At 42.7% G+C, this 21428-nt stretch overlaps 1 protein-coding gene across 1 annotated transcript in view; it reads left to right on the plus strand.

Annotated features, from left to right (window-relative positions):
• The window catches only part of LOC104543690 (SH3 domain-containing RING finger protein 3-like), a gene marked incomplete at both ends in the record, with an annotated part of 50469 nt that extends 32615 nt beyond the window's left edge, over positions 1 to 17854 (plus strand). Inside the window, 3 exon segments of the mRNA XM_010188355.1 lie at positions 9954 to 10054; positions 14097 to 14267; positions 17604 to 17854. Of these exon segments, the coding sequence (XP_010186657.1) occupies positions 9954 to 10054; positions 14097 to 14267; positions 17604 to 17854 (523 nt within the window).
• Positions 17855 to 21428: the final 3574 nt, after the last annotated feature.

Here is a 21428-nt window from a genome sequence, read left to right on the forward strand (position 1 = left end):
TCAGGGGCGTTGCTGAGAGCGTGGGCATGTTAGTGGGAAGGCTGTGTGTGTGTAGCTGCCAAAATTACCGGTGAGTCCTGCCACAAGAATGTGTCTCACCTTTGCTTTCCTCCCTTAGGAGGAACCTCTCTGCCCTGCAAGTCCTCATCACAGTCCTTGAGTGGTTCCCTCTGTAACTATCTCAGGCCCTTGCTAGTTTGCAGCAGCAAAGTCAGCCAAAGCATATTTCTTACAGGGGAAACAGCAAATTTACAGTTTCAGTGCTGACTCTCTAGCAAATTTATGCCTTTCCTTTCCCCATTAGAATTCAAATTTGGTTTCTTGTGTCTTTATATCATGTCCTTGAAATTTCCAGGCTCTTTATCGTAGTTTATTTAACAGATCTCCTCCTAAAAAGAAATAAAGGAATTTTGTTCAGTTTAGTAGGTATGAGCTTCTCTGGTGCACATCAGGATTGGTATTTAGCTTGCGGGGGGCTTCTACATTTTTAAAAAGTTTGACGTGGTTTTTCTATAGCCTGTCCTTTGAACAAGCAAAATTAAATTACAGGAGTGCTTGAATGGCATCCAGTCCCCTACCTCAGGCAACCAGCTGGTGCCCAGCAAAACTGTATTTTTAAAACAAGCATCCCTTTTCCTTGTAGACCCGAGGCACCTACATTTGGGGCACCTGCTTTCCCTCTGCTGACATGAAAAGAAACAGACACACAGAGGGCTTCTTATTGTAGGAACTTAAAATTTAGGTGCAAATTTTAGATGTTTCAGTAAATGTGGAATATATTCTGTCCCTTAGAAGTTACTTCATACATGGTACTATATTTCTGTGGCTTTTGTCAATTTTTGTGAATTGAAACCAGACTTTCATGCTGAGCTGACATGTTTTTTGTTTTTATGAGTTGTTAGACTATTATAAACCTCCTTCTTCTCCAGGAGGGCACAGATTTATGCATACTGAGCACTGACATGTAGGCCAGAGTATGAAATCACACATATTGAAAGCACTTCTGGATATCATTAATCTAATAATTGAAGACTACAGGCCTTCCATAGTATGTTTGTTGTTCTTTAAGCAGAAAAAACTCTGCTGTTCCCCAAAACCCAAGATGCATTTTGAAATGAGTGATGGTCTAAAAAATATCTTCATTGACTGCAAACCTGGGGATACTCAAAGGCAGAAGAATCAACTTCAAGACACCTCAGCTGAATAAAATAGTGACTGGAAGACCATCATTGCCAGGGTACAAAGCATTTCTTTTCCAAGACACAATGCTGGGATCTTCATTTCGCTTGCAGCCAAATTTACTTCTTGTATGCTTTTGTTGCATGCTGAATGTCACTCATTAAACGTAAAACCTCCATCTAAAAGGTAATAGTGTCTGTCCATCATGTAGAATGTCCTATCATGCTGAGAAAATGGATTTTTATTGAAGATGTAAGTAGTGCTGCAGGCCTGTGATCGAGCTGAAGCCGAATTAGGTTACGGGTGCAGAGGAGCAGTTTGTAACTGAGACTCCTCAGGGAACAGGGAAGGTCCCCCTGGACAGTAATCGTGCCCAGGCCTCAGATGGCTCATCTTGCTTCCATTTTCGCCCCTTATGAATTATTCTTCCCTGCTATTTGGGAAGGTCATAGGTCAGTATCGCTCCAAATCCCCTGGTTTTTGACAGAAAATGCATGTCATGAATAATGAATTGTGGCTTTGTGCACACCACGATAACAGCTGAGGGAGGAAGAAAGGATCCTCCCTGCAGAAGAAACTTCTATACCTGTTTTGAGCAACTCATCACCATGCAGAAGAAGTCCATTTGTATCTGCGAGTGGTAGTACAGGCTCCTAACCAGAGGCCACATGTTCGGGAAAAGCTGAGAACAATGTCTTGCACGCTCCCAGTCCCCAACAGTGACAGTATTTGAAATGAAAAATGTTCCTTGAAGTGTCTTGGTATATAAATCATTCGAAAGTGTGACTCCTTATCAGTTATTTAGGAGTGCTGAATTTTAGCTGAGAAAATTTAATAGCAGAACTCTGGTTGAGCCTTGGCTGATAACCTAAATGTGCTGACCATGAGAAGCATGCAGATTATACATAAAATCCAGCGACTAAAAATGAACCTTGAATGTTCAATTGCACAACAAGCTCCAAGAAGAGAAGACAAATTCAGGCATTTTTCAGCTGTCATCTGGAGTTCAAATAGTATCCAACCTGCTCTGCTGCTGGCTGTGAATGACAACTCGCTGGACACCCATTAGTGAGAGTGAGACAGCCGAAACTGAGGGCAGCTCTCTCAGGAGGCTGCACCGGTCAAAACAGCAAAAGGGAAGTAATAATATTAGTCCAACCTGTGTTTCTGTCATTTAGATCAAAATACGTCATGAAAACAGTGTAAGAGACTTTGATGAAGTCTAAGCTAAACTTCACATGTCTTTGTACATTCCCACTTCTACTTTAAATTATTTAGAACTGGTTGCAAATGTTGCATCTCTAAAAAAACTTTTGTTGGGGCTTTTGTATGTGGGAAGGAGTTAAGTTTTTTTAAGAAGAGAGTTTTGGGCAGACATGGAAGCTGCATTTTTTTGGCTACCAATAGGCCTTTCAATGTACTCTGTGCATATTAAGATATATTACAGTGTTGTCAAAACTCTTGCAAATGAGACACATGAGCTCACTCAATCTATTGACTGATTACATAAGCTACCGAGAATCCAGGTCAAACCGAAATCGCTTTTCAAAAGCTACCAGTTTAAAGACAGCGTCTTCTCTTTATCCTGTAATTTGCTTCATCACAAACACATTTAAAAAGATTTTTCAAGAACCACAAAACCTAATTTTTTACAGGATCTAGGAAGAGAAGTTTGTGCTTTAGAAGGGTTACTCAACTGTGGATGAAATCCCACTGCTGTAAAACAAAAACAAGATTTTTTTTTCAAGATGCTCCTCAGGGTAGTAACCCAAAAACACTTCGCTGTTGAAATCATTTTTGCACAGGGCTAATCCTGAGGCTTTGCACTATCTACCAGTCAACTACTGATTTGGAAGCCTCGGGAGAAAGCAAGGCACTCTCTTGGTATTTACACTATACGGCAAAATCCTGTCCATCCGGCACATGCTCTGTGTACATGCATGACATTTGAACAGAAATTACTAGAGTGTGTAGTTTCCCTTTTCTGTTTGTATGGGTTTCTTGTTTATTTGCTTACCACTACTATCTCCCTGGAGGGGCACTTCCTACAGGAGGCATTGCACAGGATCTCGATGAGTTTGCTGTGCAGTTATCAAAAGGATAATTAACAATGTAGGATTAGATTAACATCTTCTAGAGGTCAAGCTTTCCCTTTAAGCTTTCCTGTCTCTCTGCATTCGATTTTTCCTGTTCTTTGACCCCAAAACGGCAAGAAACTATTAACTATAAAACCATTTAAAACCTCATGGCGGGGAGCTAGACACTGGTGCTCAGTGCTGAAAGGGTTAGTTTGAGAGAGAAACAAGGCTGAATAAAACAAAATTCTCAGGATGCTCATCCACATGATGCTTAATTAGTCCTCATTTAGGGGAACTGAGAAGCTGCAAACCCAAATAATCAGTGCTTTTATGGATGGTAGTGTCAGATGAATGCTTGGAAGAAGATGACAAATAACATTTGAGATTTTTTTCTTCCAACTTGCAGTCATCCTTAGATTGCACGATAGTGGAAATGGAAGCTCATTAAATACGTGACTTCTCCAGCTGTCTACATGGAAGAAGAAGACATGTTCTAACATTTTTGGCCTACTATGAGCCAAAAAATAATCAGGGTCAACGTGGTGCTAGATCAGACTGGTGTAATGTTCTGCCTCACCTTCATCCACAGCCGCAGATACTTACGGGTCATAAGAACCCCTCAGCAAATGCTAAATCATAAATTTAGCTCCAGTTTTTGCAGGAAGGAACTGGGTATTTATGCAGCTATTTATGCAGCTGCAGCTGTTATCGTGCGTATTTGTTTTTTTTACACATAGACCATTATGGAACAAAAGTCTTACTCTGAAATTGGTAAGTTCGTTTCAGCTCCCACTTTGGTAATTAGCATTTGATGAGGCTACTTGATCTTGCGTGTAACACTTTTCATCAATACTTGCTGGCGCTACCATGCATTAAGTGCTAATACATTATTTCTAGGAACATTAAGGCCTGGAGTGATTGCCACCATCATTGTGTTATGGAGTCAGCGAATTAGGGAAACGAGTCACAGGAATCTTAAAGACCATTAGCCGTTTTTTTGTGATACTTCCAGAGGATGGTTTGTCAACCTATGCAAGTGGAATGTTTGAGTGTTTTTCTCTTATTTTCAAGTAATATTAAAGAGAAATTTAAAGTAAGCTGTAAATATGCATTCAAGACATTAAAAGAAATTTTCTTGTGAATTAATGAATGTGATAAGGGCCCCGTGGTGAGTCAGTGCTGGATTTGCTTTGAAGTCAAAATGGAGATTTCTGGTTGGTGATTTTCTAGATGATAAGAACATTCGTCTGATAGCAGCAGCAATTATTTTTCTGTGAAGGCTGCTGCAACCTGCAGTATCATTATATTCTGTTCCTAGTTTTATCACTGTCTTCATGACTTCTGTTCCCCTCCAAGACTGAGTCCCATGTTTTTGCAAGGCACTGTGCTAATCCCTACAGGCATCATGTCTTTTCAAATTAAACCACAAACGTGGCCTTAAAGTACTGGTGAAAATCTAAAGTAAACCTACAAGGGAGAGAAAAAGATACTTGATGCTAGTAGTCCAGACTACTAATTCTTACACTTTCGTAGAGGTGTGGGTGGAAAGAGAGAAAGGGAATGAATTTGAGATGAAATTTCAGCCCAGATGAGTGGTTATTACCTTTAATTTCCTGGTCTCTGTGGGCTTGTCAGTAATGTTTTGCCAGGCTGGTTGCTTTTAAATGTGTATTAGAGCTGACACAAGAGGCAGGAACATCTCAGCAGTGTGTTATTTACCCAGGAGTATATGCTATAAACTGTAATATAAATATATCATTACGTATACATTAAAGTACAATTTGTTTTGATGCTCCTGTAGTTCTCCTGCAAATAATACTTATCAGATGGAGAAGGAATGAGATCCATCTGAGCTTAGACACATTGTGGTGACTTCTGGGGATGTCAGACAGTTTGTTCTCACCAGGAAATGCTGACCCTCAGGGTGGACAGTCTTCTGCAAAGTTCATTTTTGTCAGCTAGCTTTGTCTATCTTCATTTTGCATGACAGCTGAATGGTGTCTGGTGCTGGGACTTACTTAAGCATCTAAAAATGGTGTTGGAAATGCTGTGCAGGGACTGAGAGCGGATAACCTGTGCTCTGCTGCTACTTTACTCCAGAGGACCACGCTGCCACTAGGACTAGTTTAGCCAAGCCCCAAGATAACTTTGTGCAGAGCTTTTCTTCTTCATTCTTGGCCTTCTCTTTGTAACAGAGACCGGGAGGGAGAAACAGGCAATTTTTAGGGAGGACTCAAGGCATGAGTTAGAAGTTTCTATAAGGCATTGGCTTGAGTCGGGGGGGTATATTTCAGTGATCATAAGAAGTCTGTTGTGTTTACAGACACAAAGTCCTTTTATGTTATTATCCAGCCCATGGATACATAACCAGCTCTTACTACAGAGTAGCTGGTGGTAAAAACAAGCAGCACAGCATGAGCTGGGAGCCAGATATCCGTCACACAGCATTGTTGTGCCCCTGTGTATAATCAGGGAGTTTTAGCCTTTCACAGTACAGGTGGGATTGCTGTGCTACTGATGGGCACAAAGCAGCAGTAATTAGTGCGGGGGCATCTGGAGGTGGTCTTCAGCGTGCCGTCGTGCAGCCACTTTTCCCTGCTGGCCAACAGCAGGGGCTGTGTTGTCCCTTGGAAGAGCTGTTGCTGTTGAGCTGAAAACGCCGGCAGTGGTAAGTGGTACTGGGAGGGTGCCAGATTGGAGTGGGAGCATGAAGGAGTCAGATTTAGCTGTTTAGTGGCCTAAGTAAATGGGATGAGAGTTGGCAGTGTCTAGTTCAGAAAAATGCACACCACCATTAGAGTAAACGGCATCCTAATCAGGAGGTATGCTACAGTGCGATTACCCAGCAGGTCACGCCTGGAAACTCAATGGCCAAATGTTTAAAGGCATTAGAGGCTCATAAGGCTACAGAGGGGCACCAAACGGCGTTTTCAGAAGTGTCTCTTATTACTTAGATGGCAATAAAATCCATGGGAAACAGACAGTGAAGTACTTCTTAATGCCTCCCTGAGAAAACTCTGCAAGATGCCTGTTTTTATTAATAGATGCCCACATGCTTCTTAAAAATCTGGCTGTCAGAGATGTCCCCTTCCAGATAAGGCTTAGAAACAGCGAGTAGCACAGGTGGAAGGAGGATTACCTCCCTGTGTAATGCCTGCGTGTGGCTGTATTTGCATGCCTGGTGCCACAGAGAGGTGGATCATGCAGGGATGTGCAATCAGAAACAGATGATGTCACACACGGACCTGACGAAAAGTATCAAAGCAGAGAACAAATAAGTCAGAGCATCGCCTTAGATTCCCATTCCCCTGAGCAGATGGAGAGGAAAGGAGGATATGTTTAGTAGTTTGTTCCTTAGATCCCAATAGCAAAAGTACAACCTGGCTCCAGGGTTAAATAAAGAAGGAAAACAAACTAAACTCTGCTGCTAGCTGTGATGGGAAAAGGCCTGCTGTGCACTTCTTGAGGATTATTAGTGTAACCAGTAGCCGGGGAGATCCACATAAAATTCTAGGAATAGAAAATGGAAAGAGAGACTTCCAACAAAGGTAATCAAAAGTATGATGAAATAGGAGATTATTCTCTCACAAAATTCAGTCTCTTCAAAATCTTATTGTAAATGTTATCTTGCAAAATAATCTGGTGATGTATCTTATAATGTGAGCTAATTAGTGATATAGAAGAGAGAGAACAGGACCTTGAAAGAGAAGGCTTAGAAAGCCTTCACCAACTGTGTCAGGGGCTATAGTTCAGATGCAAAGCTGGTGAACATTCAGATGCATAGTAGCAGTCAGGCAGCCACCGGAGAATTCGTCAAGGAGCACAGGCGCAGATGAAGCTGCCGAGGAGAATACTTCTGTGAAAGTAAGTGCGAGATGTGAACAGAGGAGCTGAATTCAATGTCATGGAAGACCAGCAGGTCCTGTGGAGTAAAACCTGATGATGAAAAGTGGGGTCGCAGGCAGACTTGGCAAGTACACCATCATGTCACAGCCTGCAGGAGAGAGCAGGTAAAGAAAAAATGACGCACAATCAGGAAGCAGGCACTGATTTAGAATTTGCATGCATATAATATTAGACTGTACAAAGTGGCAAAAACGAACGGTTTGTAAGGTCCAGGCTGGCACCAGATGCAGCAATATTACAGTAACAGACCATAGGCAAGAAACTGAGTCATAGAATCATAGAATGGTTTGGATTGGAAGGGACCTTAAAGATCATCTGGTCCAATCCCCCTGCCATGGGCAGGGACACCTCCCACCAGACCAGGCTGCCCAAAGCCCTGTCCAACCTGGCCTTGGACACTTCCAGGGAGGGGTCATCCACAGTTTCCCCGGGCAAGCTGTGCCAGTGTCTTACCATGCTCAAAGGGAGGGTGATATAATGTGAGGTGGATAGAGAACATACTGCACTATGGAGATTTCTTCAGGGTTATTCAAGGGAATAAAGCAACGTTGTTCCTAGCAACGCTGAATGACAATTACATGATGTCTTAATCTCTAGGACTCTATGTTAGCACAAGTGTAATGGCACATATACGGTATTTGAGTTCATGCTTCCAGTAATATAGGAGATACAGAAGCCACTGCTGTCAGTGTGAACAGACGTATGGATGATGCTACCAATTACACTGCTGTCCAGGCTGCAGCAGTGGGAACTCCTGGCTGGGACAGCAGCACCTCTGCAAACTCTGCCTTTGCCAAGGTGTGCGGAGAGAGGATGGCAGGAGCTAAGGAAGGGGTACCAGGTGTCTTACACCACTGTGATCTTCTCTGCCTTTACAGTTGCACTCTGATACTGTTCTCTCAGCTCTGGTTTTCCATGAGGAAAGTGTTTTGTCCTACCAGAAAAGGGTGGGGACTGCTCTGTGTTCTGTTTCCTTGGAGACAGTTTCTCTAGCTCAGAGCAGGTGTATCTAGGTGATCCTGCTCTGGCAGGGCATTTGGACTGGATGATCTTTAGAGGTCCCTTCCAACTCCTAATATTCTGTGATTCTGTACACTAGTGGCACAACATGAGGAAGTTTGAACCATCCAATTTCTTACCTCTTGGATGAGGCAGTTGCCAGGTCTCTTTGCACAGTGTCTTCCACAATGCCTAACCCCATTAACCAGCTCAACATAAGAACTAAGGGATCATTCTCTAACTATTCCTACATTTTGGGGTAGGTTGAGGTTTTTTTTTCTGTAAGTTGATATTATCTCACTGACATGACAGGCAGGATTAATAAAGCCTTAGTCACAGAACTGGAAAGATTGCTTACTTTTACACATAGTACTAAGAGCTGCCTGGAACCTTCGTTGTTTGAGCAGGCAGCCAAAAAGTGAGGGGAAATAATGAGAAAAAGGAGATGTACTTGTCACTACAGCTGCATGATTAAGCGTAGATGCCGGTGAGAGAGTATACAGCATGCTGCTTGCTGCCAAAAGGTATGGAATCATAAAGCAGTGTCTTCATATTTTGCTGCATGATTTCCCTGTGATACTGTGTTAATATAGCAGTGTAGATTAGCAATGCAGTATTAAGACATGACACTGTAATAATTATGTGGGCTTCTTTGGAATCCATTCATTAAGTAGCAATATGTGTCTTGGTTTAATTCAGTGTCATTTGTAAGTGCAAAAAAAAAGTCCCTATGTTTCTGTTCCCAAAATAAATCAATATTTACTGTTTGTTAGATGGCATTTGGAAACAGAAAAGCTACACTGGAGGTCTGTGAACTGCTCAGAATCTTTGTTGTATGTAACAGGCTCTGTCTGAGCCTGCAATTTCTGTGTAAACTTTGAATCCTGCTTTGTAGAGCCATTCTGCCTATGGATGTGCATGCAGCATTTGGTTAGACTCACTGAAAAAGTCTTTTGCTCAAGGAAACCATTGCAAGTCCCATCAGCACAGCTCTGCCCTGTCTTTGCAGCAAAGATCTGTTACCACAGGCCTTTGTGTTGCTTCGGGAGAAGTTTCCAGCTAGGATTCATTTTTGACATAGATGAATGGGAACTTTGGTCCTATATACTTTTGCTGAGCATTAAGCTTTGAAAAATGAACAATTACATTTAGAATTGCCTTTCAACATTAATAGGTGGAAAAGATCTGCCCTGTTCTCTGTATGAGAGTGGGGATTTTTTTTGCTGTGGTAAAAGTGGAGTGGACTTTCTCAATTCAGAGGTACTCCTGGTTTTGGTTGTGTTGTCACATTTTCCTTAAGATTAATATTCCTGATTATAAAAACAAGATACAGAGGTGAGACTGCATTTTGGAAATTTAGTATCTTCTTCTCCATAGATCCATAACCATTAACCAAGAGAATAAGAATTTTAAAACAAGCTTTTGAGAGGAAAAGGTTACCTTTAGCAGAGAACGTACTACTGCAGAGATGGACGTGTTGAGCTGATTTTACAAAGCAGTCAAGTAATTTTGTGTTCTAAAAATTTTAAGACCTACATGCAAGGTACAACTAAATTTCTCTGACAGGTACATGGAAATGTCATTAATAACCTAATATCCCTTGTGTCAGAGATGTACTTTTGGAGTGTGTAATGATAAAAGATGTCTTCTTAAGGCAGTATCATGAAGTTAGAAAGTCTGGAATTTTAAAAAAGATGTGATTTTTTTTCCTCTGTGCCTTCACCCCATAGGATTTCAGGAAATGGTGGGTTTCAACTTAATCCTTGTATGTTCTTTTTTGTGTATTTTCAGGATTCCTCTTCGATTGGAACAGCCACGGTGGCTGGTCCCAGGACAAGTGCAATAGTTGGAGATCAGGGAACACCGCAGAAGGTCCAGCTCCCCCTCAATATGTAAGCAGCTCAGCTCAGTCACTGCGTACTCTTGTTTTCAGTCGTATGCGCATGTGTGCACGTGTTTGAAATCTGAAAGCCTGAATCTAGCTCAGGAGCATTCTGAGAAGAGAGAGATCACAATTGCATACATGACCCAGCCTCTGCTGAAATTGAAAAATGAGTAGAGAAAGGCAAGACTTCCCCTTTCTCTGCGAGCCTTTTTAGACTCCTGGTATATTTATTACAGCTCTATGAATCATTGTGAAGCAAAAAGAATTCCTCTCACCTAGAGAAAATCTTCTTCCTTCATCTAAAAAGGTGTAGTCCTATGCAATCAAACACCTGATACGTTTATTATTAACCAGAAAAAATGAGCCAATTGCATTTTTTCAGTGCCATAAACAAAAGCAACAAATGAACTTCATATCATGGGCATATGGGCTTATTGAATAGTGTGCAGAGTAACAGAAGGTTGAGTGGATACAGAACAAAAAGAGTAGACTTCATTATAATAAATCTCTTCTAGCCTGGTTGGTTTATCTGGTACCTGTCTAGTTAAACTACTGAACCTTTTCCTCTCATCTCATATACCTTGTGAAAGCAGTAGAGCTATATAGACACACATGCACATATGCATACCAGTATTCTAGGGTTTTATGACATGGCTAAAACAAAGTCTGAATTCACAAGTAAAATCCTAAAATAGCATAGCAAATCTGCTTTAAGGAGAATAGGGGAGTTGGAACAGAACCAAAACAAATTTGTTCTTGGCTCCTAAGGTGAGATCTTCATGCCTGAGGGGTACCACACATCACTAAGTGCCCCACAGAGAAGTCTCATCATCACCTTGTGCTCACCCTGTGCAGGCTGTGGGGCACATAGTGGGGCACAAATTTATTTCAAACGTTGCCCAGACTAGGAAGCAGTGACTGGCAGTACTTCCAGTATTTATTTGCTGAATCAGGCATTTTTCAGCTCTCTGACAATGCCCCTGCCTACATCCCTCAGCAAGCCTTCCCTTCTCCTTCCCTTACTTCTCCAGTCATCTCCCCATGAAGCAGCTGCATAATTTGGTCTATCATTTTGCATTTACAACACAAGTTCCAGTCAAAGAGGAGGTGTTATCTGAGAGCTATAGGGAGGTACAACCCTAGACAGGGCCCTGGGGCTTCTGCATTGTAAGTAGGGTCATAGGCAGCTCCCTGAGGCCAATGAGATACCTTCTTGCTTAGGCCTTTTTCTAGGGACCTTTTTGTAAAGGCTTTGGCTTCCTCTAGGTCCTGCCCCCTAACCCTTAGCCTCACTGTTTCACATAGCCCAGAACAACTTGCCATTACATTTTGTGAGATTTCAGATTGTTTTAACCATTTCTTCTTGGTTGTGGAGAATTGGCTGGTGAAGTTTTACATCTGGAATCTAGAGAACAGTGAAACATGTCCAAGTCCAAAGGCTTTGGCTTAAGGCAAAATCAGCCTCAGCGAGCAGGACCCCTAGCCCTAATCCCCTTCCAGAGGAAAAGCCCAGAAACACTTTCTGGAGAGGGAAGCTGACTGCATTCAGATTGTTTGCAGCCACATATGAGGGCAAGTGTCCTGCCAGCTCTCCCACAGCCCCCTCTGCATCAGCACACAGGGCTTACGCCTGTCTCCATGGGGTAGGCATGCCAGCCATCAGCCAGCAGACTCAGGATGGGCATCCTCACTGCCCCACATAGGCAGTGGGATTGCTGGTCCACAATGAACGTGCTGATCACCTCTGTTGTCCCAGCATCATGCTATGTGGCTATCATATACAAATTTTCACCAGTTTAGCAATACAGAGATTGGTCAGTTTTGGCATAGAGTCCAGGCTGGGCTGTTGTATACCTTCTTTTAGTCTCTGCAAGGGTTTTGTTACTCTCTCCGGAGGATGTTTAGGCTCATTGTGATATTGGTTATTCAGGCTTACTGGAGGCTGAGTTGGGGAAATTTGCAGGGAGAAACAGAAAGAAACTAGAAGGAGAGTTGGAGATAGCTGCAAGGGAAAGCAGCCTATGATCCACTTAGGGTAATTTTCCTTGCACCTTCTTCCAGCATCTCAACCGATAAAGTACATTATTACATGTAGACCCTTGGGGAAAGCACTAAGTATGTCTATCTGAAATGCTCTGTCCTTGAGCCCCTGCTTTACCCATAGCTTCTGAACATGAGCCCTGTGTAAGCAGCAACTTAAAAAGGGGCAGTCAAAGCCACAATTTCTGCTCTCTGGAGTGCAGTCTTGGCACTCTCTGTTATATCCTAGCGGAGCACTGTGCTGAAGGGTTAGCACTGAAGCATGTAACCTTATTTCATGTCAGGATGGTGCATTTGAATGTTCTCCAGTTCATATGTAGCTTCATGTTTTCCATCAGGTGAACAGCTACAGACCTGCTCAGGACCACCTGACTGTACAGGCTAAACAAAGGATCTGCAGGATGGTTTCTCCCATCTGTTGCCTAATGAAATACAGTTTCTGATTAGGTCTTTGTACCCCATGCACGTGGTAAACAGAGCTAGGCACATCAGCCTAAGCATGCCCCAAGGAGCTGTTACCAAATATTTCATATTCTGCTCATTACTGCTGTTTATTTACTGCCTTCAGAATAAAAATAAGGAAATCTACTCATACCATAAAGGGATAGAATCAGGAAAACTAACAGGATTTATTCCTCAATTATATTCCTGGAGAGCAGAAGTAAAAAGCCATGTATCATTTTTATTGGCTGCAAGTCTACAATCACAATGGTTATAGTTTTCATTATTTCTCTGATTCGCTGCTACAAGGTGGGCAGCAAGCCTCTTCTCACACACCTCCAAGCCTAAGAGCAATCTGCTGCACTTTGTAGTGTAAATGCACTTTCCCTAAGTGTTTCCCCATTTGTCTTAGTCTCTCTGCACTGCCTGTTATGCACAGGCAGGTTTTTTGCTTTGTTAAAGCACAAAGAAAAAACCCAAAAAAGTATAACCTTGATCAAGAATTACCAGAAATCCCTTTTTGCATTTGTAGAAAGGCGACAGTACCAAAATAAAATTGATATTTACAAAGAAAGTGCTGTTCTGTGTGTGCATTCTTGCTATCCTATCCTGACTTTCCATTATTCCCCAAAGTGCAAGCAATCGTTCTTAATTTTCAACAAGGATCTCTCTGAACAGAGAGAACACCTTTAGGGACTTTAAGCTGTAGTCATTTGACAACATTCAACACATCCCTGAAGTAGTAACGGAAGAACAAAAGAGAGAGAAAAAGAAAGAGTCAAAACAAAGGGAGTAAGTAAAAGCTGTAATTAAATAAATAAAAAGTTCTACATATTGGGTCCTCGATTAAATATTTATTAGAATATTTGCATACAAAACATCCAAAGCCAAATTTTACCACTTTGCTTACTCAAGCAGAAATCCCCTCACAGAATTTGGCCCTCTGTCACTTTTTGTTTTACCCACATAGTACGAGAATTACCATACCAGATCAGAACAGTTCAGTGTGTTGTTTCTAAAACTGGCCAGCATAAATAGCAACAAGGAAGTTGCAAGAAAGGCTGCCTTAAACTTTTATAAAGTAGCCTACCAATAAGAAAACTTTCTCCTGCAAATGCGTAGTAGAGGCAGCTCCCACCCTGAAGCATATGAATACATACCTCATCCAGATGTTAGGCTTTGCAAAGCCTTCCCACTTAAGTCCCCATTATTCTGGCTGTCTCTGTGATTGCTTTGTCCTTCTGAAGCTGCTGATAAATTCTTAACTTCAGTGCTGCTTTGTGGCAGCATTTTATTTTGGTCATGCCTTGGGCAAGAAGTGTGTCCTATTAATTTCTAAATTACTCCCTGACTTTAATGTGATTACTTATTCCGTTATTGTCTTAGCATCCACTTGACCTTGTCTCTGCCGTTCATTGTTTGGCATGCTGTAGTGATGTCCCTTTTCAACCACCATTTCCGAGCAGTGCTTCTGCTCGCTTTCTGCTCTGTGTGGCTGGAGTTGAAGCTGGACAGGTGGTGGTTGATGTCAGCTGTACCCTCTCTTCTTGTGTCACCTCTCCCTGCAGCTACCTAGCCCTGTACGCCTACAAGCCACAGAAGAACGATGAGCTGGAGCTCCGCAAAGGCGAGATGTACCGGGTCATTGAGAAATGCCAGGACGGCTGGTTCAAGGGGACGTCTCTGAGGAGCGGGATGTCTGGCGTCTTCCCAGGCAACTATGTGACGCCTGTTTCAAGGTGAGAACCACTGGCCAAGGTGGATACGCCTCAGCTGGGACTGGGGGGTGATCTGCATCTGGAGAATGCTGAAGACAACATAGCTCTGCTTTGAGATCACGTCCTCCTTCCAGAAATTTTCTTGATGGCAACATTGTGCAGTGCAGACTTGGGTAATGAAGCTTGCTGGTTGTAGCATTGGAGTTATCCATGTTCTCAGAAGACTTTGCTAGTTGTGTTAGATGATGGCATTTACAACCTGTGACTTTAGAAAGTCTGATGTGCCTAAATCTTACTATTGTAAAGAATCTGTTGGCTAATTAGTTTTTTATTGCTATAAAACTACTGGACATGTAATGGGGATAAACAAGGGAAGGGATGCTTGTGTCTTGCTTTGCAGTAGCTCCTAATATAGATTTTGTTTTTCTTAAATCAAAGGTCTTGGATTGTTTGGATCGGGAGTAATGTTTGAACCGTTAAAATTCAGAAGTGGTAGGGAGTTCAGTAAATTGTCTGATAGTGGCTACCTCTTTCTCTGTTGCCAAAGATGAAAAAGGAAAGAATAGCATGTTTGGGGCGGAACATTATTTGTCAGAGTTAGGTATTGGACAACACAAAATCAAAGGGTGTTTCTCATCTAGAGTCCACTCTGAAATAGTCTGTGAGTTCAGGAGAAAGTTCATCAGCATGTCCCAGACTATTAAGCCACACTTGCCCCTGTCTCCTCCAGAGCAGCCACGGGTTTACAAATCAAACTCATTCCTTCTCATATGCTCTCAGTCTCTCCTCCCACATACACACAGTCACCACCATCTTTCACTCCTCTACAGAGGATGGCATCACACAACTCAGAAAGTGTTGATCTTGAAAAATTGATCCAAGTTTGTTCCATTTAAGTTTATGTCATGTTTGTAATATGTGGACTGAGCAAGACCAAAAGTTAAGAGCAGATTAGGAGATGATAACTAAGCCTGCTGACAGTTCTAATATTTCATTTCAGTTGAAAAAAACCCCATTAATTCATGGGGTTGTCATTGTTCATCAACCTAAATGTATTTACCTGATTTTATAGAGCCTCTCGGCTGCCTTCACTCCTTGCCTCTTCAGCTCTTAATTAGTAAAGAAGTTTGTGCTGAAGTGTTGGTGATCTGAATCAGCAAGACTTTATTAAATGCAGCATGTCATGGCTAGAACAAGGCAGACAGAAGTGCTAAAGGGCAAAAGTGCTTTTCACAAAACCTGAAAGCAGCTTTGTGATTGTATTTGTGATTCTGTGAGCTAATTAAGTGCCTGTGTAAGTCACCCTCAGTGAGAACAGTAAGAAAAATCTGATAGCAACAAAATCTTCTATTTGCTGCACTTTCAACTTACTTTGTTCCCCTTTGACAGCAAAGCAGATGATGACATTCATACATGTTTTTCTGCCACTCCTTACAAAACCCAAGGAAAAGAAGTTGCCCATGAATTTAATAACACCTAACTAGATTTATAAGCTACCAAAGCACATGTATGAGCAGAGCATGGTGGAAAAAGAGCAAGACCCTTTAGATGGACAGACAGGCACAGGGCAACAGAGAAATTTTGCCAGATCCAACATCTCTCCAGCTCTGTGGGAGTCACAAATAGTTTCTGTACCTGTCAGTGTGCATGTTTGCCTGAACACAGCTCTCGGCAGACTATTAGGTGTGCTTTCCTGGCAAACTCCATCTAGTGCAGATGGGCGAGCCAGCTCCAGCTGAACCTTGCTGCTGCCCTGCCAGCTCTTCGCAGCAGATGACAGTCAAGATTTCCATCTGGTGGGATTCCCAGCTTTTCACTACCTGGAGGCTGCTGAAAAAAAGTGAAGGAAAAATAGAAAAAAAACACCAAATACCAACAGATTACTTTAGCAAAATGTAATCCAGGCAAAACTTGCTCAATGAGATGAGTGAAGGATTTTATGACACCACAGTATTGTTTTTCCACCTGTGATTTTGGGGGGAGAGGGGATTGGGCAGAGAGGATGTCTGTCTTTTGCACTTTCAGATCATATCTTCCAGCCTGTGTTTTGGTCTCTTTTCTATCAGAATTTCAGTCTTTTGGCTCCTTTCCACAATTTTCTTAGGGTTGCTTCTTATGTCTGTCTTATCCTCTGAATCAGACCAAGTTGTTCAGCATATTCCTTCTTTCTGCTCTTCTCCTCTTTGTGTACACACACAACAATTTTGAGGCCTCAGAAGTTCTCCCAGTTTCTCCTCCCCCTAGTTTGGTCTTGTACCCTTTCTGTTATCCTCTCCTCCCTTAGTACCCACCTGCATTGTCTCATTTCCATTTCCTTCACCATACTTTGTTCTGCATCATGTCCTCTCTGCTCCCCTTTCCTGGAGGAGGACCTTGGCACATGGAGCAGCCCAGGTGAGGAGAACAGCACAAAATGATTCCCCTGTTTCATGACATCTAGTGCTGGAGAAGGAAATTACTCAGGAACCTGAGTAAGTAACTCAGAGAAAGAGTTCCTGAGCGACAGCTGAGCTTGTCCATTGGTGTCCTTCTGTCCTCCTCAGTGTTCTCCTGTCTAGGTCAGAGAGTTTCTAGCTCAGTGATAGGAGGACCAAGACCTGCTCTAGGCTGAACTCATTGCACAGGAGAAAGAGCCTCAATCCTTCCCTCTGAGGTGTCCCCGGTCACTCAGATGAAATACAAACTACACATACAGTTTAAGTGAGCAGTGAAAGAGGGGTCAATTATCATTTGGATTTCCTTTTCAGTAAGATCAGCAGCACAACCTTCCCTTTTGCATTTCCATAGCAAGTCTAAGCTAGGGCTGGTAACGTCAGTAAGTGTTCAGCCAAGCCAAGCCAAGCCCTGTCAATTTTGCTGCTTTTCAGTCCCCTGCAGCAATCACACACAGATTTGGTGTTATCCATCTTTTATTCTCCCCATGGGGCTGTATGCACGTTTGGTCCTAAGAAAAGATCTCTGAGTCTGTTTTAATTATCACTCCATTAGTGCCTGTAAAATAGCCTCTGGCACACAGAATGACATTTGGGAGATATCCATTTCTGCTGAATTTAGATTTGTGATTTCGCTAGAACTTATTCAGTCAGAAATGTAGTTTAAGGAAAAAAGTGATGAGAAAAATTCTCTTTTCCATTTTTACCCTGCACCTCTTCCCACAGGGGAAAGGGGTAAAAATATCCTCCAGCATGCTTACGACCATGTCCCATAAAGATAAATATGTATCTATATCTCAATTTACTTTAACACTTGAGAGGGTGCTATGTTGAACCCCCTGAGTAACTGGGGGTGCTTATCAGCATGGTGGCTGGGTATTGGGGTCTCTGCAACACGCTGACACTGTGCTTCATCTCTGTGCAGGGTGCCGGTGGGAGCTGGGCAGCCCAGAAACAGCGGAGCTGGAGGAGTTCCAACAACGAAAGGAGCCCCAGGAGCCATCCACCCCATTGGGGCCAGTCACACCAATGCCACCACGTCCGTCAGACCGGTTGTTCCTATCACTGCGCCTTCGACGCATCCCCAGCTACAGGCAGCCTCTCCGCAGCTGAACAACTGCTTGAGGTATTCGGCTCAGCAGCCAGCCAGCCAGACCCGCAACGCCATGCAGATGGGTATGTGTGTGTACCTCCGCCGGTGCCTCTCGCCCTGTGTCGGTGGGATTTGATGTCGTACCCCTCGAGCGCAAGCCTCCCAGATCTGCCCCTTCCCCACAGCTTGCTTTCTCCTTTTAGTCACAGCTCAGTCAATATGGAATAGAGTATGTTTTATTTGCTTGTAATATTTATGGGCTCCTATTGATCTCTGGGAACCATGTTGTGTTTATCAGATTGTTCTGTTGCTACAGCTGAAATAGATTATTGTGTTTACAAATATTTATACAATTTATCTGAGTGAAAGCAAGCACCCTGCATACTAAGGAGATTAACAGTTCTGAGTCCGGTTGGCTTGCAGGCAGAAAAATAACTGCTCTTATCACAGAGCAAGTAATACATGACTTAAAATTAAGAAGCATTTCATTGGACTTCAGGGATGAAAGGTATTTATTAGACAGAATGGGACCCGGTGTTAGTGGTAAAGCGAAAGATCTGAAAAATACTACCACCTTTTTAAATGAGAATAAGAGCTTCTCATACTAGGAGGCCTCTGTTCTTTCTACGTTCCCTTTCTGATGTACAGCACAATTTTCTATAGTACAATTTATTCCCCATTCCCTGATGTTAAACAGCTCTGATGTTGAATAAAGTAAAAGTAAATCCTGTGGTGGGACTTTACAGCAAAATTTAAAGCATTTTGTTTCTGATATTTTATAGGCATGTGAGCCATTGTGTTTACAAAGGCAGATCAGTAAGGACTGTAACTGCTGAAAACTGAGGTCTTAGATACAAAGCAGAGCAGGCACAAATGAGAAGTACACTGTGGTGTAAGTCATGGATTCATACCTTTTGAAGCCAGAAGGCACCATTATGCCCGTCTAATCTCACCTCCTACACAGTGCAGACCAGAGGGAAGAAAATGTAATCAAATATGTGTGAATCTGAATCGTGAACAGTGCAGACTCCTCTGCTCAGCACACAGTGGCAGGACTTTACACAGCATCCATGTCGCACCAGGGAATAATTGATTTATCCTCTTTCTGTCTAGTTCAGAAAGTGCTGCTTTCCCCTCAAGTCACAGCCTTCCAAAATCCCTTTTGCTCCCACAGTGCAGAGGCAGAAATGTCGCTTCTTGGTCAAGGCTCTCAGGAAACATTCAGGTGCTTCTGATGCCTCCTGTGCCCATGCCAATGGGCAGACAGGCTCCCCTGAAACTGAGGTGATGACCTTTTTGTCCCACGCACCTGACATATCCCACACTTTCCTTTCATAGCACTGCTGTGCTACACCTCTAGCAGCTTCCCTGATTCGAGACTGCTCCTCAGGGCCACTCTGACATCTTAAAATGCCAAGGAGTTGGCAGACAGGGTAATCCAGGGAGCACAGAGCTGCTGCAAGACCTTCTAAGTGGGTTGTTCTCCAGCCCTTCCAGAAGGTTCACGGGATTGTTGTTTTAATTAAATAAACCTTTGCCAGGATAAGTAAATTTTTCATGATTATCAATATTTTTCTCCATAATGGATGTCCTCACCAGTATTGTGTGGACCAGAGCCCCTCAAAAGGTCTCTTTAGTCCTGCAGGACAGGACAGTGCACACTGACTTTTGGAAAAGCTTTCCAAGAGAGGCAGACTGACACAGTATTCAAATCACGTTTCTGTTGGCTTGCAATATATATGAGTAACAAATCAATTTTGCACAAGGCCACTAATGTAGGAATACACCCAAAATGAAATATGAGTGATGTAGAACAAAAATAGCCTTCAGTGAGCATTGCTAATTAATAGCATGTTTGATGCAGCGCAGTCCAGATCCAGAGAACCCAGAGCAAAGGCATACATTGTAACAGTAAGCAGATGAAATCAGAGAATAAAATGTGAGAGCTCTGCTCAGAGTTGATTTTTCTCAGGCCATTTATTTTACTGTTTCTCATGTTTTCTGCTTCCTTTGTGTCTGGAAATACTGAATCCTACATGAAAGAAGTAATGTACCTGACATGATTATCAAATCAGTCTTCTGCATACAGATACATGCAGTGAAATTCCATTATTATGCTTTTCCTCTAAATTTAGGAAAGCTATTGCTCCCTTCAGCCAGTAGTTCAAAACCTTGACCCTGCAAGCTTAACCATCCTGGAAAATTACATTTCTGGCAGCAGCGGTTGCTCATCACACAGGTTTCAAACAGAAAAATCAGGAGGGAATCACTTCAAGATAACCAGTGGTGCCCTGTCTGACTCTCTGGAAAGGAATTGCACTTTCCGGTATATATTATTGGTAATCCAGGGAGGGGAAAACGGTAACTAATAGTAAGAATGGTCTTGAAGGCATCTGTAATAACTTTTAGGCCCTATCTCATGCTACGTGGTAAAGTCACATTAAGTTCAAGACTGGTTAATGATAGTTTGGTTGATTTGCTATGAGCGACATTAATAAAAAGAGATGTTATGGAGTCAAGGAGTTACCATGAGGGAGAATCACGTAAACTTTGGAGGTGCTAATCTGCTGATCACTGGCCTATCATGTCCAGTATCACTTTGATAATAGGGCATAAGGCTGGGGATGAAATTCCCCCCTGGCAGGAGCACTCAGCTGGTGTAGTGAGCATGATTAATCACACTCCTTAGCATTTCCATCCCTGGTAATGGGTGTCACTGTTAACCACAGAAACAGAAAACAGTGGTTTGAGTTGTTCTAGCGTTGTTGTTTAGTTAAAGATTAAGTGAACTCCAGCTGGTCCCATGTAAAATTGTATTCTTTGGATGAATTTGTAAGAAAACCATAGATCAGAGTGGGTTAGAAATCTTCCAGAAAAATGCTTCTTGGTCAAAGGAAAGCTGATTTGTTAGGCTCAAAGCTTTTTGACAGGAATGGACATAGTTCAACCAGGCTTCAGCCATGAAGCTGTCCTGGTTAAGGCTGCAAAGGGAATAGACAGCTGCCCAGAGCTGTTCTCCTCAGTGACCAGATCCTGTGTTTTCACATCTCAGGTGAATGCCCTGACCAGAATAGAGGCTACTGTGAGGTGAGTGAGTAGGTTGTTCAGAAATATGTTTAAAAGTTCAAATTTTGCACTGAGGCAGAATGAAACCAGGTTATGAAACCTTGAAGTCATTCATGAAATGGGCATTTTCCAGCCAGTCCTACTATTGAATCGTTGGGAGTGAGCGAATGTCTGAGTGTCATCTTGGCTTCTGGTCTGTACATACCTGAAGTGGAGCTGTATGCAGGTTACACCTAAGCAATCAACCAACCTGGAAGTCAAAGGCAATGTTGTTGTGGAAATGGACCTGGAACTTTGTCACACTTTTTATAATGAGACTTCCAACAGGCTCCCGAATCCCTGGAGAGCTGACCTCAGCAATGTGTCATGGTCACTGTTAAACAGATGAGCACTAATTCCTGGTTCCTAGTGCTACTAGGCAGCGTTTGGCTCAGCAAGACTGAAAGGCACTGTATGGTCCCTTAGGGACTTTGCTGGCAGAGACAAGGCTGACTTCAGAAATCCTCCAGTGGATTTCTGCTTAATTTATCCTGCAGAGCATAGTGATGTGCTGCTGATCATTTTGTGTCGTGGTTTAGGGCTGGGCCGGCC

The sequence above is a fragment of the Mesitornis unicolor genome, unplaced genomic scaffold (genome assembly GCF_000695765.1).
Source record: "Mesitornis unicolor isolate BGI_N332 unplaced genomic scaffold, ASM69576v1 scaffold19137, whole genome shotgun sequence".
NCBI lineage: Eukaryota > Metazoa > Chordata > Aves > Mesitornithiformes > Mesitornithidae > Mesitornis > Mesitornis unicolor.